This window comes from Poromitra crassiceps (genome assembly GCF_964638095.1).
Source record: "Poromitra crassiceps genome assembly, chromosome: 19".
In the NCBI taxonomy this organism is placed as follows: Eukaryota; Metazoa; Chordata; class Actinopteri; order Beryciformes; family Melamphaidae; genus Poromitra; species Poromitra crassiceps.
The window spans coordinates 17,478,843-17,494,639 of record NC_139646.1 but is presented as its reverse complement, the minus strand read 5'-3'; the positions used below and the strand labels follow the sequence as shown (position 1 = coordinate 17,494,639).

At 42.9% G+C, this 15,797-nt stretch overlaps 1 protein-coding gene across 1 annotated transcript; it reads left to right on the top strand.

The window, feature by feature from the left end:
• Positions 1 to 2,223: 2,223 nt before the first annotated feature.
• On the top strand, positions 2,224 to 15,797 carry LOC310793929 (NACHT, LRR and PYD domains-containing protein 3-like; the record flags this gene model as incomplete). The annotated part of the gene is made up of 8 exons (XM_083655818.1): positions 2,224 to 3,458; positions 3,781 to 4,104; positions 5,838 to 6,008; positions 9,996 to 10,214; positions 10,331 to 10,504; positions 11,355 to 11,528; positions 15,422 to 15,569; positions 15,783 to 15,797. The coding sequence occupies 8 exons, from the start codon at positions 2,224 to 2,226 to the stop codon at positions 15,795 to 15,797; spliced, it is 2,460 nt and encodes an 819-aa protein (XP_083511944.1).

The window sequence follows — 15,797 nt, the reverse complement described above, 5'->3', positions numbered from 1 at the left end:
GCCGCGGCACTGCAGTCAGCATGGCATCTTCATTGGGAGCTATACTCCTCTTCTAAGTGTGCTTTTCGAGCATAGGTAAGTGTGGATCTGTTGTGATCACTGTACGTTACACGTTATGCCAGCTGCAACTACAATGTTTGTATTACAAACTCGTTAGCCTGGTGAGCTAGCTAAGGTGAGCACTAACGTTACTTCATTATGTTTCATGTTCATTTAACATGAAACGTGGTTCTCAAACTTTTTTTTTGCCTCATTTTTATTTTACCCCATAGCCCCCTTGGAGGAAGAAAAGACAGAACGGGCAGGTCGGGTCGAGCCTGTTTTTGGCGCCTGATCTCAGCTCTAACGCTAATTTTACTTTAAAAACGTTTTATATTTTAATTAGGTATCCCAATACATTGATTTCACACATCGGACACATTACGTGTTAGCTACTGTACCTAAGCTGTCCCTGTCTTTGTACAAAACAAAAATCTAAATTTACTCAGTGTACATTTAAAAATACTCAAGTAGAATATATCTATTATTAAAATTACTCAAGTAAGAGTAACAGTATAGCATTATGAAAAATACTTAAAAAGTAGCATTGGGACTGCTCACTAACAGGCCCAGAATCACTTCCGCATTTAGGGCGCCCAAACTGGTGGCTCGCGCCAATTATTAGACTGGTGTAGGCGATCATCAAATTGTAATGACATCAGATATATCACTATTTTGGCTAGTGTGGGGTTTAAGGACTACTAGTTAAGATGTATCTTACGTTTCCGTGGTGCAGCTAAACAAAGACACAACTTTGGTGTCTAAGTTTGAACGTAGCAGTTAGTGTGGACTTTACACCCTAATTTAAGAGAGAACTTATGTTCAGCTGGTGCAACAGGCTGCAGGCCTTTAAATTAAAGCCATGCACATATTCTATGCTTCATCACCTTGGATTTGCAAGGTGTATCTTAAGGATGGCTATATATATCGATGTTTTCACTTTGCATCGATACACAATACAATATCGATGATGTATCAATCTATAGATTGATGTACTGTCACACGCCTAGTAGGCCTGCTGAAAAGCCTTTGCGTTCGAAAGAGAAAGTAATATGATACTAAGGCAGGGCTAGACTACAATATTGCTATTACCATGAGCTGCCTGATGGTGCAAACACATCAGACACTGAAGCGTAGCGAATAGCCACGAAGCGCCTGGAAGCGCAGCCAGTTTCCTTTCGGCGTCCTTTGTTAACAGATTAGAATTCAGTGGTTCTCAAATTTTTTCACATGAACGACCCCTAAACTGACAAAATAGACCACGGACCCCCATTTGATAGGATTTTGTCCCATGGTCCCCCATATGATAATAAGATTGATGTTTTTAGATGTTTTATTACCGAAAGTGTATAAAACCCACCATGACCAAAATAGTCATTGTGTTACCTATGAATGGAATTCTAGCTCAAATAAATGACCCCCCTTTTGCCTGGGGACCCCCTGGAATGCCCTCAAGGACCCCTGGGGTCTCCGGACTCCCATTTGAGAACCACTGGATTAGATTGTTCAGACAGGCCATGGCACGCACCATGCAGCACCAGTTTCGGCATCTGGTCTACTTTTTTGAACTGGGAATGGCCAGGCTCCTGCTCAAGCTGAATTTACACAAGAAGAACACATCCCTTCTTAAGAGTATAAATTACATCACCATACATGTACATCTGACTGCAGGTGTGTTTGCATTATTCTATGATCAAATTGTTATAATTTCTAAGCATGTAAAAGATAATTTCATAGATAAGTTAATAGCTATATAGAGTAGACTGCACGTCTTTTAAATCCGACTTCCACAGAGAGGAACATATTAGTGTATGGCGTGATCCCTGTCTGTCATACCAGCGAGGTCATCACTGAAAATGTCCTGAATAAGTACTGGAAAGTGATCTCTAGAAAAGAGGGGGAACCCTGATAAAGAATTTCTTCTTATTTTTTCAGGGACCCCCTGCCGTGATGGATCAAAGAAATCGGCTCAAAGCCATACTGGATGGGGCGCACTCTGAACAACACCCAGCACTTCCTGCGACATTTTGCCCTGAGTGGTCCTTTAAGGACATTTATGGCAGTGGATTATCTGAGAACAACCAGCATGAGTTTAGATTTATTGATAAATCAAATCTTTATGCATGGGTTGGATCAAATCTTTATCCATGCCATGATACTTTGTGGTCGACCCACGATGTTTTCATGTCTCATTCTGCATGTGAACATAACTGCAGCAAAAGAACAATTCTCACGTCAGGAGTGTCTGGAATTGGAAAGACCACAGCTATGCGGAGTTGCAGTCTGGATTGGGCACAGGGGAAAGGCTACCAAGACATCCACCTCCTGTTTCCCCTCAACTTCTGGGAGTTGAATTTGGTGAAAAAGCAATTGAGCTTGGTTGAACTTCTCCGTACATTTTACCCAGAACTGAAGGAACTCAGCGCTTCTGACCTGAAAGGATACAACGTGTGGTTTTTCCTTGATGGACTGGATGAGTGTCAGCTGCCCCTAAACTTCAGCAGTGCAGCAGTGAAAGATGTGTCACAAGTATCCACAGTGGATGGTCTGGTGACCAGTCTGATCAGAGGGAATCTACTTCCCGATGCCCACATATGGATGACTAGCCGGCCGGCAGCAGTAACACGCATCCCTGTCGACCATTTGCTTGAAGTGACTGAGATGCAAGGGTTCAGCAATGAACAGAAGGAGCAGCACTTCAGAGCAATTATCCGCAATGACGATGTGGCCAACAAAGTGATCGACAACGTGAAAATATCGAGGAGTCTCAGCTTCCTATGTCAGATACCGCAGATCTGCTCCATCATCGCATGCGTTTTGAAGAATCATGTGCAGGAAGCAGATTATGGCTTCAAGATTGATCCCATAAATCTGACTCAGATTTATACACATTTGGTCACAGCACAAGTGACAGACCCAGATGATATGACTATCATTTCCAAGCTACGAAAGCTTGGAATGCATCGTTTGAGAAAAGGCAATGTAATGTATGAACGTGACCTTCTAGAGAGTGGAATAAGTGTCAGCGAAGCATCAGCGTACTCCAGAAAGTTCCCGCTTGTGTTGAAAGAGGAGAGAGGGCTGGATAACACCACAGTGTATCGCTTTGGTCACTCCAGCATTCAAGAATACTTTGCTGCAGCGTATGCTGTCTGCAGCATTGAATCAGAAGAACAGCTTCATGACGGTCCATCTCAGTCTGCGCTGTTCCTTGCCTGCCGCCCCCTCGTGGACCAGGCAGTGGAGAGTGCGACAGGACACTATGATGTGTTCCTGCGCTTCGTCTTCGGCCTCCTGAGCCACCAGGGTAGGATGGAGCCCACCAATCCACTGCTTGAGTACACCAAGATTAAGATGCTGGAGAACATTGGGTCTGTTAGCGCCGTGGGCCTGCTGCACTGCCTGAGGGAGTTTGACAGGCACGTTTTCCTGAGCGATCTCAAGTTGTTTCGCAAGACAGTAGAGCCGCCGATCCCCGGATTCTCACGAACAAATTGGTTCATTCTGTCCAAAATGATCGGATGTTTTGAAGGAGAGCGAGACGTTTTTGACATGAAATTTGAGAATGTGTCCGATAGATGTGATGAGAATCTCCTGAAGCAACTACCAGCTGTTTTGAAATCAAAGAAAGCTATGTAAGTCATAAGTGTTATTGAATGTTTTGCAAATACAGTTTCTTAAACACTCTCCGTTATGGTGCCCAATATGTGTGACCTGTCACTGACTCCTGTCTCCTTGCAGGCTGCGTTTCTGTAACGTGACAGAGAAATCTTGTCCAGCGCTGGCAGCAGTCCTGAGCACCAGAGACTCGTACCTCAGAGAGCTGGACCTGGGGTACAACAGCATCCGGGATAGTGGAGTGAAGAAACTCATGGAAGGGTTGGTAGATAAAGACTGCAAACTGGAAATGCTCAGGCTGCATGGCTGTGGAGTGACGTCGCGTGCCTGTGAGGACCTGGCTTCCATCTTGTGTCGCTCCCCCAAACTGAGACAGCTGGATCTCAGTGGGAACGCAATAGGAGATGATGGACTGCTCCAGCTTGCAAATGGTGTTCAATCTCCAGGGTGCTGTTTAGACACACTGAAGTAAGTGACTTTGTGTGATGTGTGCACAGAATGTTATGTATTTGTAACATAATGTTCACAAACGGTAGACTTGAAAGTTTATGTATTTGCACATACTGTATAAAAATGACAATAATGCAGAAGAGAACATGATTTTGTTAAAGTGAGTTACAGTAAGAGGATATGAAACAAATTCACTGATTCGGGTAACAGAAACTAAGTGACATCAGAATTCAACAAGGAGGAAAATGGTAAAGCAAAACAGTATGTGGATGACAAGGCGAGAAAATTAATTCATCCGACTGTAAACGGTACAGAGGCCAAATAATGCTTTCTCAGGGCACTTTTTATTTTAACGATAAAAGGAGCTGTCCGTCAGCACCCCACAGGAATCAGAAACTAAAAGTGAGTGGCTGTCTGCAATAGGCTAATGAGTAGAGATGGAACCATATGAAAATTTCATGTCGCGATTATAGTGACCAAAATTATCACGGTTATCAGTATTATCACGGTTTGTTAAAATGTTCAAAAAGTACTAATACACTCACAGAAATCATTTCACCAAGGTTTATATTGAAAACTCAGCACGGTTAGCATGGGTCAAAAGGAAGAACCAATTAAATTTGGGTGCGGATCCGATCAGATTCGGGTCAAGGAAGGGGGGCAGGGCTAGGGAAAAGGGGCCATAGCTAGGGATAGGAAGGCGGAAGAGAGTCGCGATTGGAGGGGTGGCTAGGGGGATGTGGGAGGGGGCGGGGCTATGGAAAAATGGCCATAGCTAGAGATATCGTGCGTTCCTTTATCGCAAAATAACTGGGATGTGGAGGCTAAACGACGTCACATCCGTTTTGTTAGCATTCCATTTGCAGAAAAGTTGAGCTGGGAAGTTCACTGTTCACTGGTCAGATCCACTCGCTAGCCAGGCTAGCCATTGTTAGCAATAACAGTTGATAACAAAGGCATTTCGTCGCATTTTGCACATACAAACACTGCTGCCTCATGTCCACACAGATAGAAGTAGGCCGTGCTGTGTGTACAGCTGATTTAACGAGACACAAACAAGACAGAAGTGCTAAATAGCATTTATACGATTATAACTACTGTTGTTGCGCGGATCAGCCATCTTGGACTTTTTACGACCGGGGCTGCTGAGGCTCCTACGAGTTTGGAATGGGAAATACCAGCTCTAGTGACGTCACGTCCCAGCTCATGAACTTTGAACCAGTAAGATTACCAGTTCCCAGTTATAAAGGAATCCACGAATAGGCAGGTCGTGGGGAGGCGGGGTTTGAGTGGCTGGGGGAATGTGTATAGGGTTCCGATCTGACTCGCACGATTTGCATATCATAGTGTACTGGAGTATTAGCCTTGGCAGAGTGCACTTCTACTTAGCTTATTTAATTTATAATCCTTTTTCATATTTGGCATATCCATTATGTTGATATGTAATCCTTTTCATTATAGGCTGTCACAATGCAACATTAAGGAAAACGGATGCTGCTCTCTGGCCTCGGCTCTGCAGAAGAATTCCCACCACCTTAAAGTGCTGGATCTGGGCAGCAATGCAATCGGAGACAAGGGGGCCATTGAGCTCTTCGAAAAATTTGATATATCAAACCTAACAAGGCTGGAGTGAGTCTTTTCCTAAATATTATAGATTCGTTCACTTCTGATTGTTCTCATGAGTGGATTGATGCCAGCTGTCCAGTCGCCTAATAATTTATCTTTGGCAGGATGTATCACTGCAACCTCACAGCGTTGAGTTGTGACAGAATCTCCACAGCTCTGAAGTCTGAATCCAGCACTTTGGCCGACCTCAATTTGAGTAACAATGACCTGAAGGACGCAGGATTTGAGCTGATCTGCAAAGGCATGTATGCAGGGTCTCAGCTGGAGAAGCTGAAGTAAGTACTCCTTCCTTCTCTCCTTCTATCCTTTATTCAGTGCACTCCTCTTATAGTGATCACTTTAAGCCGGGTCAAATTGATCACTATAAGCAGGTGATCATTATAACTAGGGATATACCACTTGTTCATGTCCAATACCGATACCACAAACTTGAGTATTTGCCGATACCGAATCCGATCCGACCTTTTAGCTCTACAACTGTCCCTGGTCTCCCTACTTTTGTGTTGTGTGAAACAATGGGGCGGAGCACAGTTTAGCATCATGGTGTTTGTAAACAGGGACACATGGGCTAATCTAGTTTTATTTGGCGTTTTCAAGGAAGATTTGGACTTTTGGGATTAATTATAAGCACTAAAACATCGGCAGGAGAGGACAACTAACATTATCACTGTGGAGGCAAGTGGTGAGTCATAGGCTTTAGCGTTAATCTGACGCTTCATTATGCAGCAAGTGCGTAGATTTCGCCTTCATTTCTAGATGGGAATGGTACGTATTGATCGTGATATTGTGGCGTGTTGTGCTGCTGGATTGACCGCGGCTCCCCGTGTGTTTTGTTGTGGCTCACCTGTTGGAGCGGGTCTGCCCCACCCTCTCTCTGTTTCTCTCTCTCTGTAACGTTGCGGTTGGGTTGTTTGTTTGATACAGCGACCTCGTATCGGGCAGTCTGTGCTGTTGAAGTTTCCAACGCTCAAAGCACTCACACATCATATTAAATTGCACTCAGCTGTTTAGCCTTTTTCTTCCTTGATCTTAAAATAAGTCCACGCAGCTGACATGGCAGCACAGGTCTCACTCATGGTCTCACTCACTGTGTTCACATGTCTCTTCAGGGTGACAGAACGTTGCTCAAAGTTGAGTTAAGCGTCTACGTGATAGTTTAGGGCTAATGGATCAGATCAGATTTAGACTTTTCTTCCCCTCCGATATCTGATCCAGTGCTTTTGGCCGGATCGGCACCGATACTATCAAGTATCGGATCGGACCATCCCTAGTGTGTGTGTGTGTCCCTCATGCAGATTACCCTCTAATTGACATTTGTGCATTTATTACATAAATACAGTACATAATGTAATGAAATTGACAGCTTTGGTATTTACTACATTTTATTGACTTTCAAAATACAAACAGTAAGTTACCTAGGCCTCCAGCAGTTTCAAACAGCGGTCTCAACAGACGGACATGCACCAAGTATGGCTGCTGCATCTCGTCTCATTTTTGGCAGTTTGTAAGTACATTATAATAGAATCACTGTAGTTTAAAAAAACAATTCCATTGTTCTCATGTATGAGAAGACCCAAAATAATCACTGTAAGCCAGGCATGTCCAAAGTCCGGCCTGCGGGTCAATTGCAGCCCGCGGCGCGGACCGATTTTAAACAGCCCACAGCTTGTCTCTCAAAATATACTGTATGTGCCCCTCCACACAGTATTGGTTAATCAACCAAGTTCACTTTGCATTTTTTCCGTTCTCTTAACGATAATCTTATCAGGCCTTCAAAGCAAGGACTAGCAGAAAGTTTGTCAGCTATTTAAATATGAGCATAATCGCGTTGTTTTGTGGTATAAAATGGTATTCAGTATGGTGAGAATTTCTCCAAACAGCATTTTCTGCAGAAAACAAAATCAACAAATGCTACTTCCTTTTAACACGTTGACTGCCACTGACGTATATATACGTCAAAAAAAATCCAGCGGTTCACTGCCATGGACGTATTAACACATTCGCTGCCAGCCTTTTTTTTTTTACTGTAGGTAGCTTTTGCCAGAGGGTTTTTTTGAGGATTCTGGCTCATTTTACAAGAGCCAAGGATAATTTTCTGCTTGGAGTTTGTCAACACAAAGTTCACAAAAGTACTAATAGAATGTGTGCTTTCTCTGTCTAAAAGAGTTAGTTTGTAGAGTTAGTAGTTATGTAGATATTAGCCGTTGAGTACAGCATGGTTTCAGCGTCTGAGACAAAAAGCTGAGATAATCGCAGTTTTGTGAAATTCAATATCAAACAGTCACTTTAACCATTTATTTTTGGCATCAGTGAGACATCAGACATAAACAATATAGTTCTGAACAGTAATTTCCTCCATAGCAGCACCCGCACCCCCTCTCCTTACAACTCCTCCCTCCGTGGGCGTGTCTGGTGGATTTCAGCAGCGTTTGTCAGTCACAAGCCAGTCTCTCCTGCTTGTCTGAGCAGTGAGCAGCAGCCTCCGTCTCTGGCGGCCCCTCGTCGGCGAGCGTGGATGTGGCTTAATCCGTTCTTGGATTTTCGGTTGAGAGCTTTGACGAAGCCTTGTGTGACTCTAGGCTTTATGCTGCGCGCTTCAAAGTGTGCTTTCCACCCAGTCCACCTTTGGAACCCCCCACCGCCGTGCGCCCGTGTGAAAGGTTTTCGCCTACAGTATGAGAATGAGGCTCGTTCGCTTCTGGGTCCTCGGTTGAGCTCAGCTGGAATGCGTGCGTTTCTGGCCAAACAACACTCAATAGTCTGAGCACCGTCGCCACTCAGTGGGTCGGCGGAATGGATTGCACACGCCCGGCGGCTCTAACTGTATAATAGAAGATGCAAAAGGGCCAGATCAACGATCCACCGTCAAAAAAAAAAAAACTATTTTTTTGACGTATCAATACGTCGCTGGCAGTCAACGGTTGGATTCTGCTTGACGTATCAATACGTCGTTGGCAATGAACGTGTTAATACGTCAAAAAAATTGATTTTTTTTTTTTGACGGTGGGATGTGCATCTAACCCTTTTACATCTCTTATATAAATATTGGACGTGTACAACGTGTACAACCCATTCCACCGACCCACTAAGTGGCGACAAGGAAGGAGGAAGGCAAGCAAAAAGCAGTGTGACGAAGCCATTCTCATGAAAATGGATTGGCGAAAACGCTTTCGTTTTCGCGCTGATTGCTGGCAGTGCGGGATTGCAAATTTGCATAATAGATCACGGATGGAACACACTTTGAAACACGCAGCATAAATATGACCAGAATCGCAAAAGCTTCTCTCAACCAAAACTCCAAGAAGCGAGCGAGTCCTCCATCCAGACTTCCTCAAACAGCGGCCGCGCAGACAGGCACAGCAGCAGCAAAGCAATGAGACTGGTGACGCGAGGTTACAGCAGCAGCAACGAGCTTGTGACACGGCCGCTGCGGCCAAGAGGACACACACGGAGGGAGGAGTTGGAAGCAACTCTCCCTCTCGCTCTCTCCCTCTCTCTCTCTCTCTCTCTCTCTCTCTCGCTCTCTCTCTCTCCCTCCCTCCCTCCCTCTCTCTCTCTCTCTCTCTCTCTCCCTCTCCCCCTCTCACTAGGATTAAACCTAGTGCGTCTCCCTCCCGAGAGGGAGGGAGAGAGAGAGAGAGAGAGGGAGGGAGAGAGAGAGAGAGAGAGAGAGAGGGAGGGAGAGCGAGAGGGAGGGAGAGAGAGAGAGAGAGAGCGAGAGGGGGAGGGAGAGAGAGAGAGAGCCAAAAATGAATGGTTAAAGTGACTGTTCTATCGAATTTCACAAAAAGCCGTTTATCTCTGAATATTTTTTCTGACGCTGAAACCATGCTGTATTCAACTGCTAATGCTTACATAACTACTAACTCTACAAACTAACTCTTTTAGATAGAGAAAGCACACATTCTATTAGTTCTTTTGAGATATTGTGTGTTCACAAAATCTTAGCAGAAAAGAATCCTCGGGTCTTGAAAGATGAGCCAGAATCCTCAAAAAACCCCTCTGGCAGAAGCTAACTACAGTAAAAAAAAACGTCTGGCAGTGAATGTGTTAAGAATCTCAACTGATGAAAACTGAGACACACATTTGGTTTCACTACTGTTGACAAAATGTGCTATTGTAAGTCGCTTTGGGCAAAAGCGTCTGCTAAATGACGTAATATAATGTAATTAAACTACAATTACACAAATGTATTGAATTGATAACTTCTATACTCAAATCTTTGACTTTAATGACATGAACTCCCCATTCTTTCTCCGCAGTATTTTTAGATGTGGCATCACTGGGAAGAGTTGCGTTCATCTGGCCAAAGTCCTGTCACTGTGTTCCATCTCCCACCTCGACTGTGAAAATCAGGTGAAGCGGTCGTCAGCCGGCAAGCTGACAGACTTGGACCTCAGCATGAACTGCCTCGGAGACAGAGGAGTCAAAGAAGTGGCTGATGGACTGAAGAGTCCCTACGTTGATCTCAAAGCTCTCGAGTAAATAGTTTTCAGAACCGAGTAAATTAAGCTTGTAAAACATTGTCAGAGTAATATTGCACTGTGCGTTGTTTTAGTGCAGCGTGCTACATCAGAATGTTTTTGTTTCGTTCCAGCCTGAGCCATTGCAGCCTGACGGAGGATTGTTGTGCGGCGCTTGCTTCAGTTCTTGCCTGTAAAGATAGTGTTCTCACCGAGCTGGACCTCTCTGACAACCACCTTCAAGACAAGGGAGTAAAGAGACTCTGCGTGGGACTTGGGAACACTTATTGTAAAATGGAGAAATTATCGTAAGTTGAAATTACTTCTTAAAGGAATTGTTCAGATTTTTTAACTGGGGTTGTATGAAGTACTTATCGATAGTCAGTGTATTACCTACAGCAGTCGGTGCTCTCCCAGTTTGGCCAGCAGCAAAATGTATTTGACAGGGATGTGATTTTTCCCGATTAATCCAGAAATCTGGATTTTCCGACCTGAAAGGGTGACTCACGTGAATCACCCGGATCTGTTTGTTTATTTATTTGTTTATTTATTTATCATTTTTTGGGGTGCCTCATTTAGGTGCTTAGCCCAACCTGCTGAGTGAAATATCCCAGAGCCGCACGCACCTTCACTAACATTATCGTTAGGAGCATGCCGCTTGAAATCCTCTTGCAAATCTGGTTCAGGCACCGTTTAGGCACGGGGACTGTTTTAAAAGTATTGTTTTAGCACCGGTATCTGAAAAATACGAACCGATATTAATGTGGTCCAAATCAGAAATGGAAAGATCAGATTTCATATGTTTGTTCTGTTCACACTGAAGTAAAACCATCAAATCTGTGTCTGAAAATATTGTGTATGTGTGTGTGTGTGTGTGTGTGGGGGGGGGGGGGGGGGGGGGGGGATCTGAATTGGGTCACTTTACGCTGCAGTGTTCATGTAGCTTTTGTCTCTCTGAAGCCATTCATGAAATACATTAAACATCACACTTGATTCTAGTTGTTATATTCATATCACAACACCTCCTTATCTCTGGTCCATTCAAGTGCATGTCATTCATTTAGCATGGCTTTATACCTGTAGGCCTGCTGTATATTGTATTGTATAATGCACTGGGACCCTAAGAGTATCCAAACTAATTTTCTCATCTCTCTCCAGACTGAGGAACTGTGGACTCAGCTCAACGAGTATCCAGTTCCTGACCAGAGCCCTGAAGTCAAACCCCCGACATCTGGGAGAGCTGCATCTGATGGGCAACAACCTGGATGACTCAGGAATCAGATTGCTACTGGAGCTGAAGAAGAGCACGAAATATGAACTGCACACAATAGAGTGAGTGCTAATCTTGATGATTCCTAAAATTTGCTCATCGCTGTTTTGACATGAGTGTTGTTTTTACATTGTGTTGCGTTACATTTCATTCGTCATTTAACAGGCCCTCCTTAATTTCCCCTTGGCACTTGATAGTACCTTACTGTAGCATCAAACGTCACATGAGTGGCCACGTGAAGAGCAGGAATGCAACGTGCTTGCGCTGAAGCAGGCTTAATAAATAATGAAAATTATGCAGAACAATGAGTAATAAAATATTGCAGATTACCGTAGTTAATGTGGTGGAAATTTCTGTAATAATGAAAGAGACGTGGAGAGATTGAGGGTTTATTTGTTAAATTTGCAAATGGCCACAAACACCCATCAACAAAGCTTCAGGCTGAGAGAGCAACTTCCTGTGCTCTCAGCTCCCTTTTATACATTATTACAAAGACAGCTCTTATGTATAGGTATAGGGATGTGAACGAGTACTCAAGCACTCGTTCAAGATGTCGGTATTCGAGTAGTCTCTCCCCAGACTCAAATATGTTGAATCACTGCACCCCGCATACTACATAAATGAGTCTGTGGCACTTCACAGCACCCGCTGCTGTTTTGAGGGTGGGTCTAGGGGTCAAAAGTGAATGACTGACAGGTCGTGGCACCAATGAAAGAGTGGTTCATTTTCAAAATTCAACATAGTCAGGTTAGGTGGGCACGCCTGATCGCTAAAGTCATTACTGATTGGTGTCTCCAGGATTTCGGGTGAACCAATCACTGGCCAGGATTCTGACAGCAGTTTGGAGCTAGAAGTGTGAGTGTCCCAGACCAAGAGAGAGATCTGCAGCATGCAGTAACATAGTGTATCAGTGTATGTACTCTCATGAGTCTGGCGTTGAGACTAGTATTTGAGTATCGTTTCAACCGTTCGTGTACTTTTTTCTTTTTTCTTTCGGGGGAAGGGGTGGATCCAACAACGCAGGGGGAAATCCTCGGTGGCAGACTAACTGATTAACGAGCCAAACGTTGGTTCTGCTTGTGTGTTTCCACTCAGACACAGACCACCCGTATTATTATGCGATAAAGGACATTATTATTATTAATTACTAGGGTTGACCCCAAATAGTCATGATTTGTTCAAAGGAGCCTGATTCGACTGCCACTCTCATGTTTCAGAGCCCCGATTAGCTTATGACCCTGATTCCCATTTGTTTATGTCATAATGAGTGCTGCGATCCTGCTGGAGGTCACACATAAACGACAAGTCAGATTTGTCTAAAATATAGACAAAATGGCCTGGTATGCTGTACTGACATGTATACAAAAATAAAATTTTAAATGTGTATATATATATATATATATATATATTCATATATATATTCTACATTTATATATATATAAATGTATAAATTTATATATATATATATACATATACATATACATATACATATACATATATATATATATATACACATTTATAAAAATATACACATTTATATATACTGTATATAAATATATATAATATTCAGACATTGTCCAAGCAGTATTCATGGCTGTTTTTTCCCAATCTCTTATCTTTCAGTGTTGAAACGAAGTAATACGGTGAGAAGGAGACAGCGAACACAAATCTACAGATGATTGCTGCACACTGAAGCAAAAAGAATTGAGACTCCACTTCTATACAGTGTACATGTATATACCATCAGCTTGATGGTAGGAGAGTCCTTATATTTTAGGCAATAGTATAGCCACATAGTCAAGTGTCATTCCAACCACTCCGATAATATTCCCATTGCTTTTACCTCTTGTGCTTATAGATGATACTCACATGTAGACAACACTGAATGTATATACGTAGAGCTTTATCTACATAGTCTAGTGCCCAATGCCCATAGAAGGCTGTACATTGTTTCCATTGTAGGTGACATCCTGATGTCATTGTACACTGAGTGTTGGTGTGAGATTGCAGGAGTGCAAACATTTAAATGTGCATAGAGTTATATTGTGAATATAACAACTGGGGGTTTCTCTCAGACTTAAGTACAGGATCTTATTTTTCAGGTACTAAGATGTGAGAATTGATTTAAAGGGCATCAGAAAATAATTGAATTTTGTACATAGGTAGATGTAATTCAGAAGAACACTGCAAGAAGGCAGACAAACAAGGTCATGCATATCCTCCTCCATTGCAGCCTTGGGATGTTTATTTTTCCTTTATGTTAATCATCAAAACTTATAGTTGACCTACCAGGCAAACACGTAAAGAAAATATGTGAATATGCTCAAATTGTAGCTTGCAAATCAAAGGTCAAGTCGCAAGTCAAAAGGTTTTTGTTTGTTTGTTTTTACATTTTTGGGGTTGGTTTGTTGTTGACTGTAAAACTATATGGACGTACCCACCATGACGTCACCCATTGGTTTTTGGATTCCTGTTTTGAATCCTTGATTTGGCATCTTCACTGCCGCCATCTTGGTTATTTGGAGCCAGAAGTGACGTGAATTTGGACGAGAAGAGAGCCTGCTATTCGTCCCTGATCGGCGAGCTGCACGATCACTGGAGAGGCGAGCTGTCAATCAAAACATAACTTTTTTCTGTAATCTATTTCACTCTTAATGGTTCCATAATTTATAAAATGAACATCGTGCTGTATTCAAGAAGAATTGAAACTGGCGGTTGAGAACATAAACTCATTAGGAATGTGTTTACTGGGGCCTTAAATCAAGTGAGAAGTAAAGTCATTGTCCCATTCACTTCCATGTAACCGGACTTCATTTTGCAGCCAGTGGAGTCGCCCCCTCCAGTCCATTAGAAAAAATGCAGGTTCAAGTTACTTCCGCATTGGCTTCACAAACAGAGCTATGAGCTTGCCCCTTGGTTTTGTTACTATAATATCAAGAAGTGCCTTACTTCTAAGCAGCACACAACTGTTTTCTTTTTAATTTACATGTTATAGTTTATAGCTCTTTACATTTTGGTATCCAGAAACAACTGAGCGAAATTGAATGACAGAGGTTCCAGTATGTCTGTTCATATTCTGTGTTGAATAATTCCTCAGCCTGTCCCCACAGTTTTATTGTTGTTTTTTTATATTAGTGTTATTTTCCATGTTGGAGAATGTTCTGATGCTGTAGCGTTGTAATGTTGCATTTGTTACACAACTGTTGCTTAATAAAAGCATTACATTTCTTTATTTGTTCAAAGCTCTGTGCAGTTTTCATTGATGCGTTTGTTAGAGTCGCCACTCCATCTAGTGGCGAAAAGTGGCTACTTCTCCAAGAGAAGCAAAGGTAGGCTTTCTCACAGCATTTCTCCATGCAACACATTATCAAATAACAATTTTTCAGAGGACTGAGAATGCCGTGCATGTCTAGTATTATTATATATGACAAGTGTGTTATATTGTGACGCAAAATGAAGAATTGGTGTGTGGCTTTGACTAAAGACTAAAGTAGTCTGGGTTCTAATTATTTTACTAATATACATTTGGTGCTTTCATGCCAAAGCCAGATCTGTGCCTCATACACCGAGCAGGTGTATATTGATGGCAAGGTGCCATCTGTCCTGTGTTGTATTATTGTATTGTAATATGGCTATTGTGTATAGTATTGCCTCCTCTTGATAAATGAAACCTTCGTCGACTCTTGCACTGCTTTCCCTCCAGTATTACGACCACAGCATGTATTGGAACAGTAAACTGTTTGCAAAACTAATTGCTGCTTTTCCCATAACCACAAAATATGTTCTCAAAATGGAAGCAGGTAGTGCTATGCAGGATGCAGTGAGATCAAATGTAGTCATCACGGGGGTTAAAATATCGTGTTGACTGAGGTGCATGTGACTGATGCAATAGTCAGCAAACCGTTGCAGTTGATTCCTCTCTTGCCCCCTGCTGGGATTCCTCAGTATCTTGCAGGGCAGCTATGGGTGAGGAGGAGCTCCACACAAACATTGTGATCCACCATGTCGACTCGGACAAGTCCACCACCACCGACCATCTCATCTACAAGTCTGGCGACATCGACAAGAGGACAATCAAGGAGTTTGAGAAGAAAGCTGCCGAGGTATGACACAGGCAACTGAGGACTTTGCTAGAAATCATGGTCTCTTCTGATTTTTCTACTGCGTTCATTAATACATTTTTCTTTTGAGTCCAAATTATTTGCTCTCTTCACTTCAAGGTGTCAATACTCTTCTTCTCCTCATCTCCTTTTCCCACCTCATTTTCCTCTTTCTTCTTCCTCATGCTCAATCTCCATTCATCCCCCTCTCCTCAGGTGGCTGCTACCTGA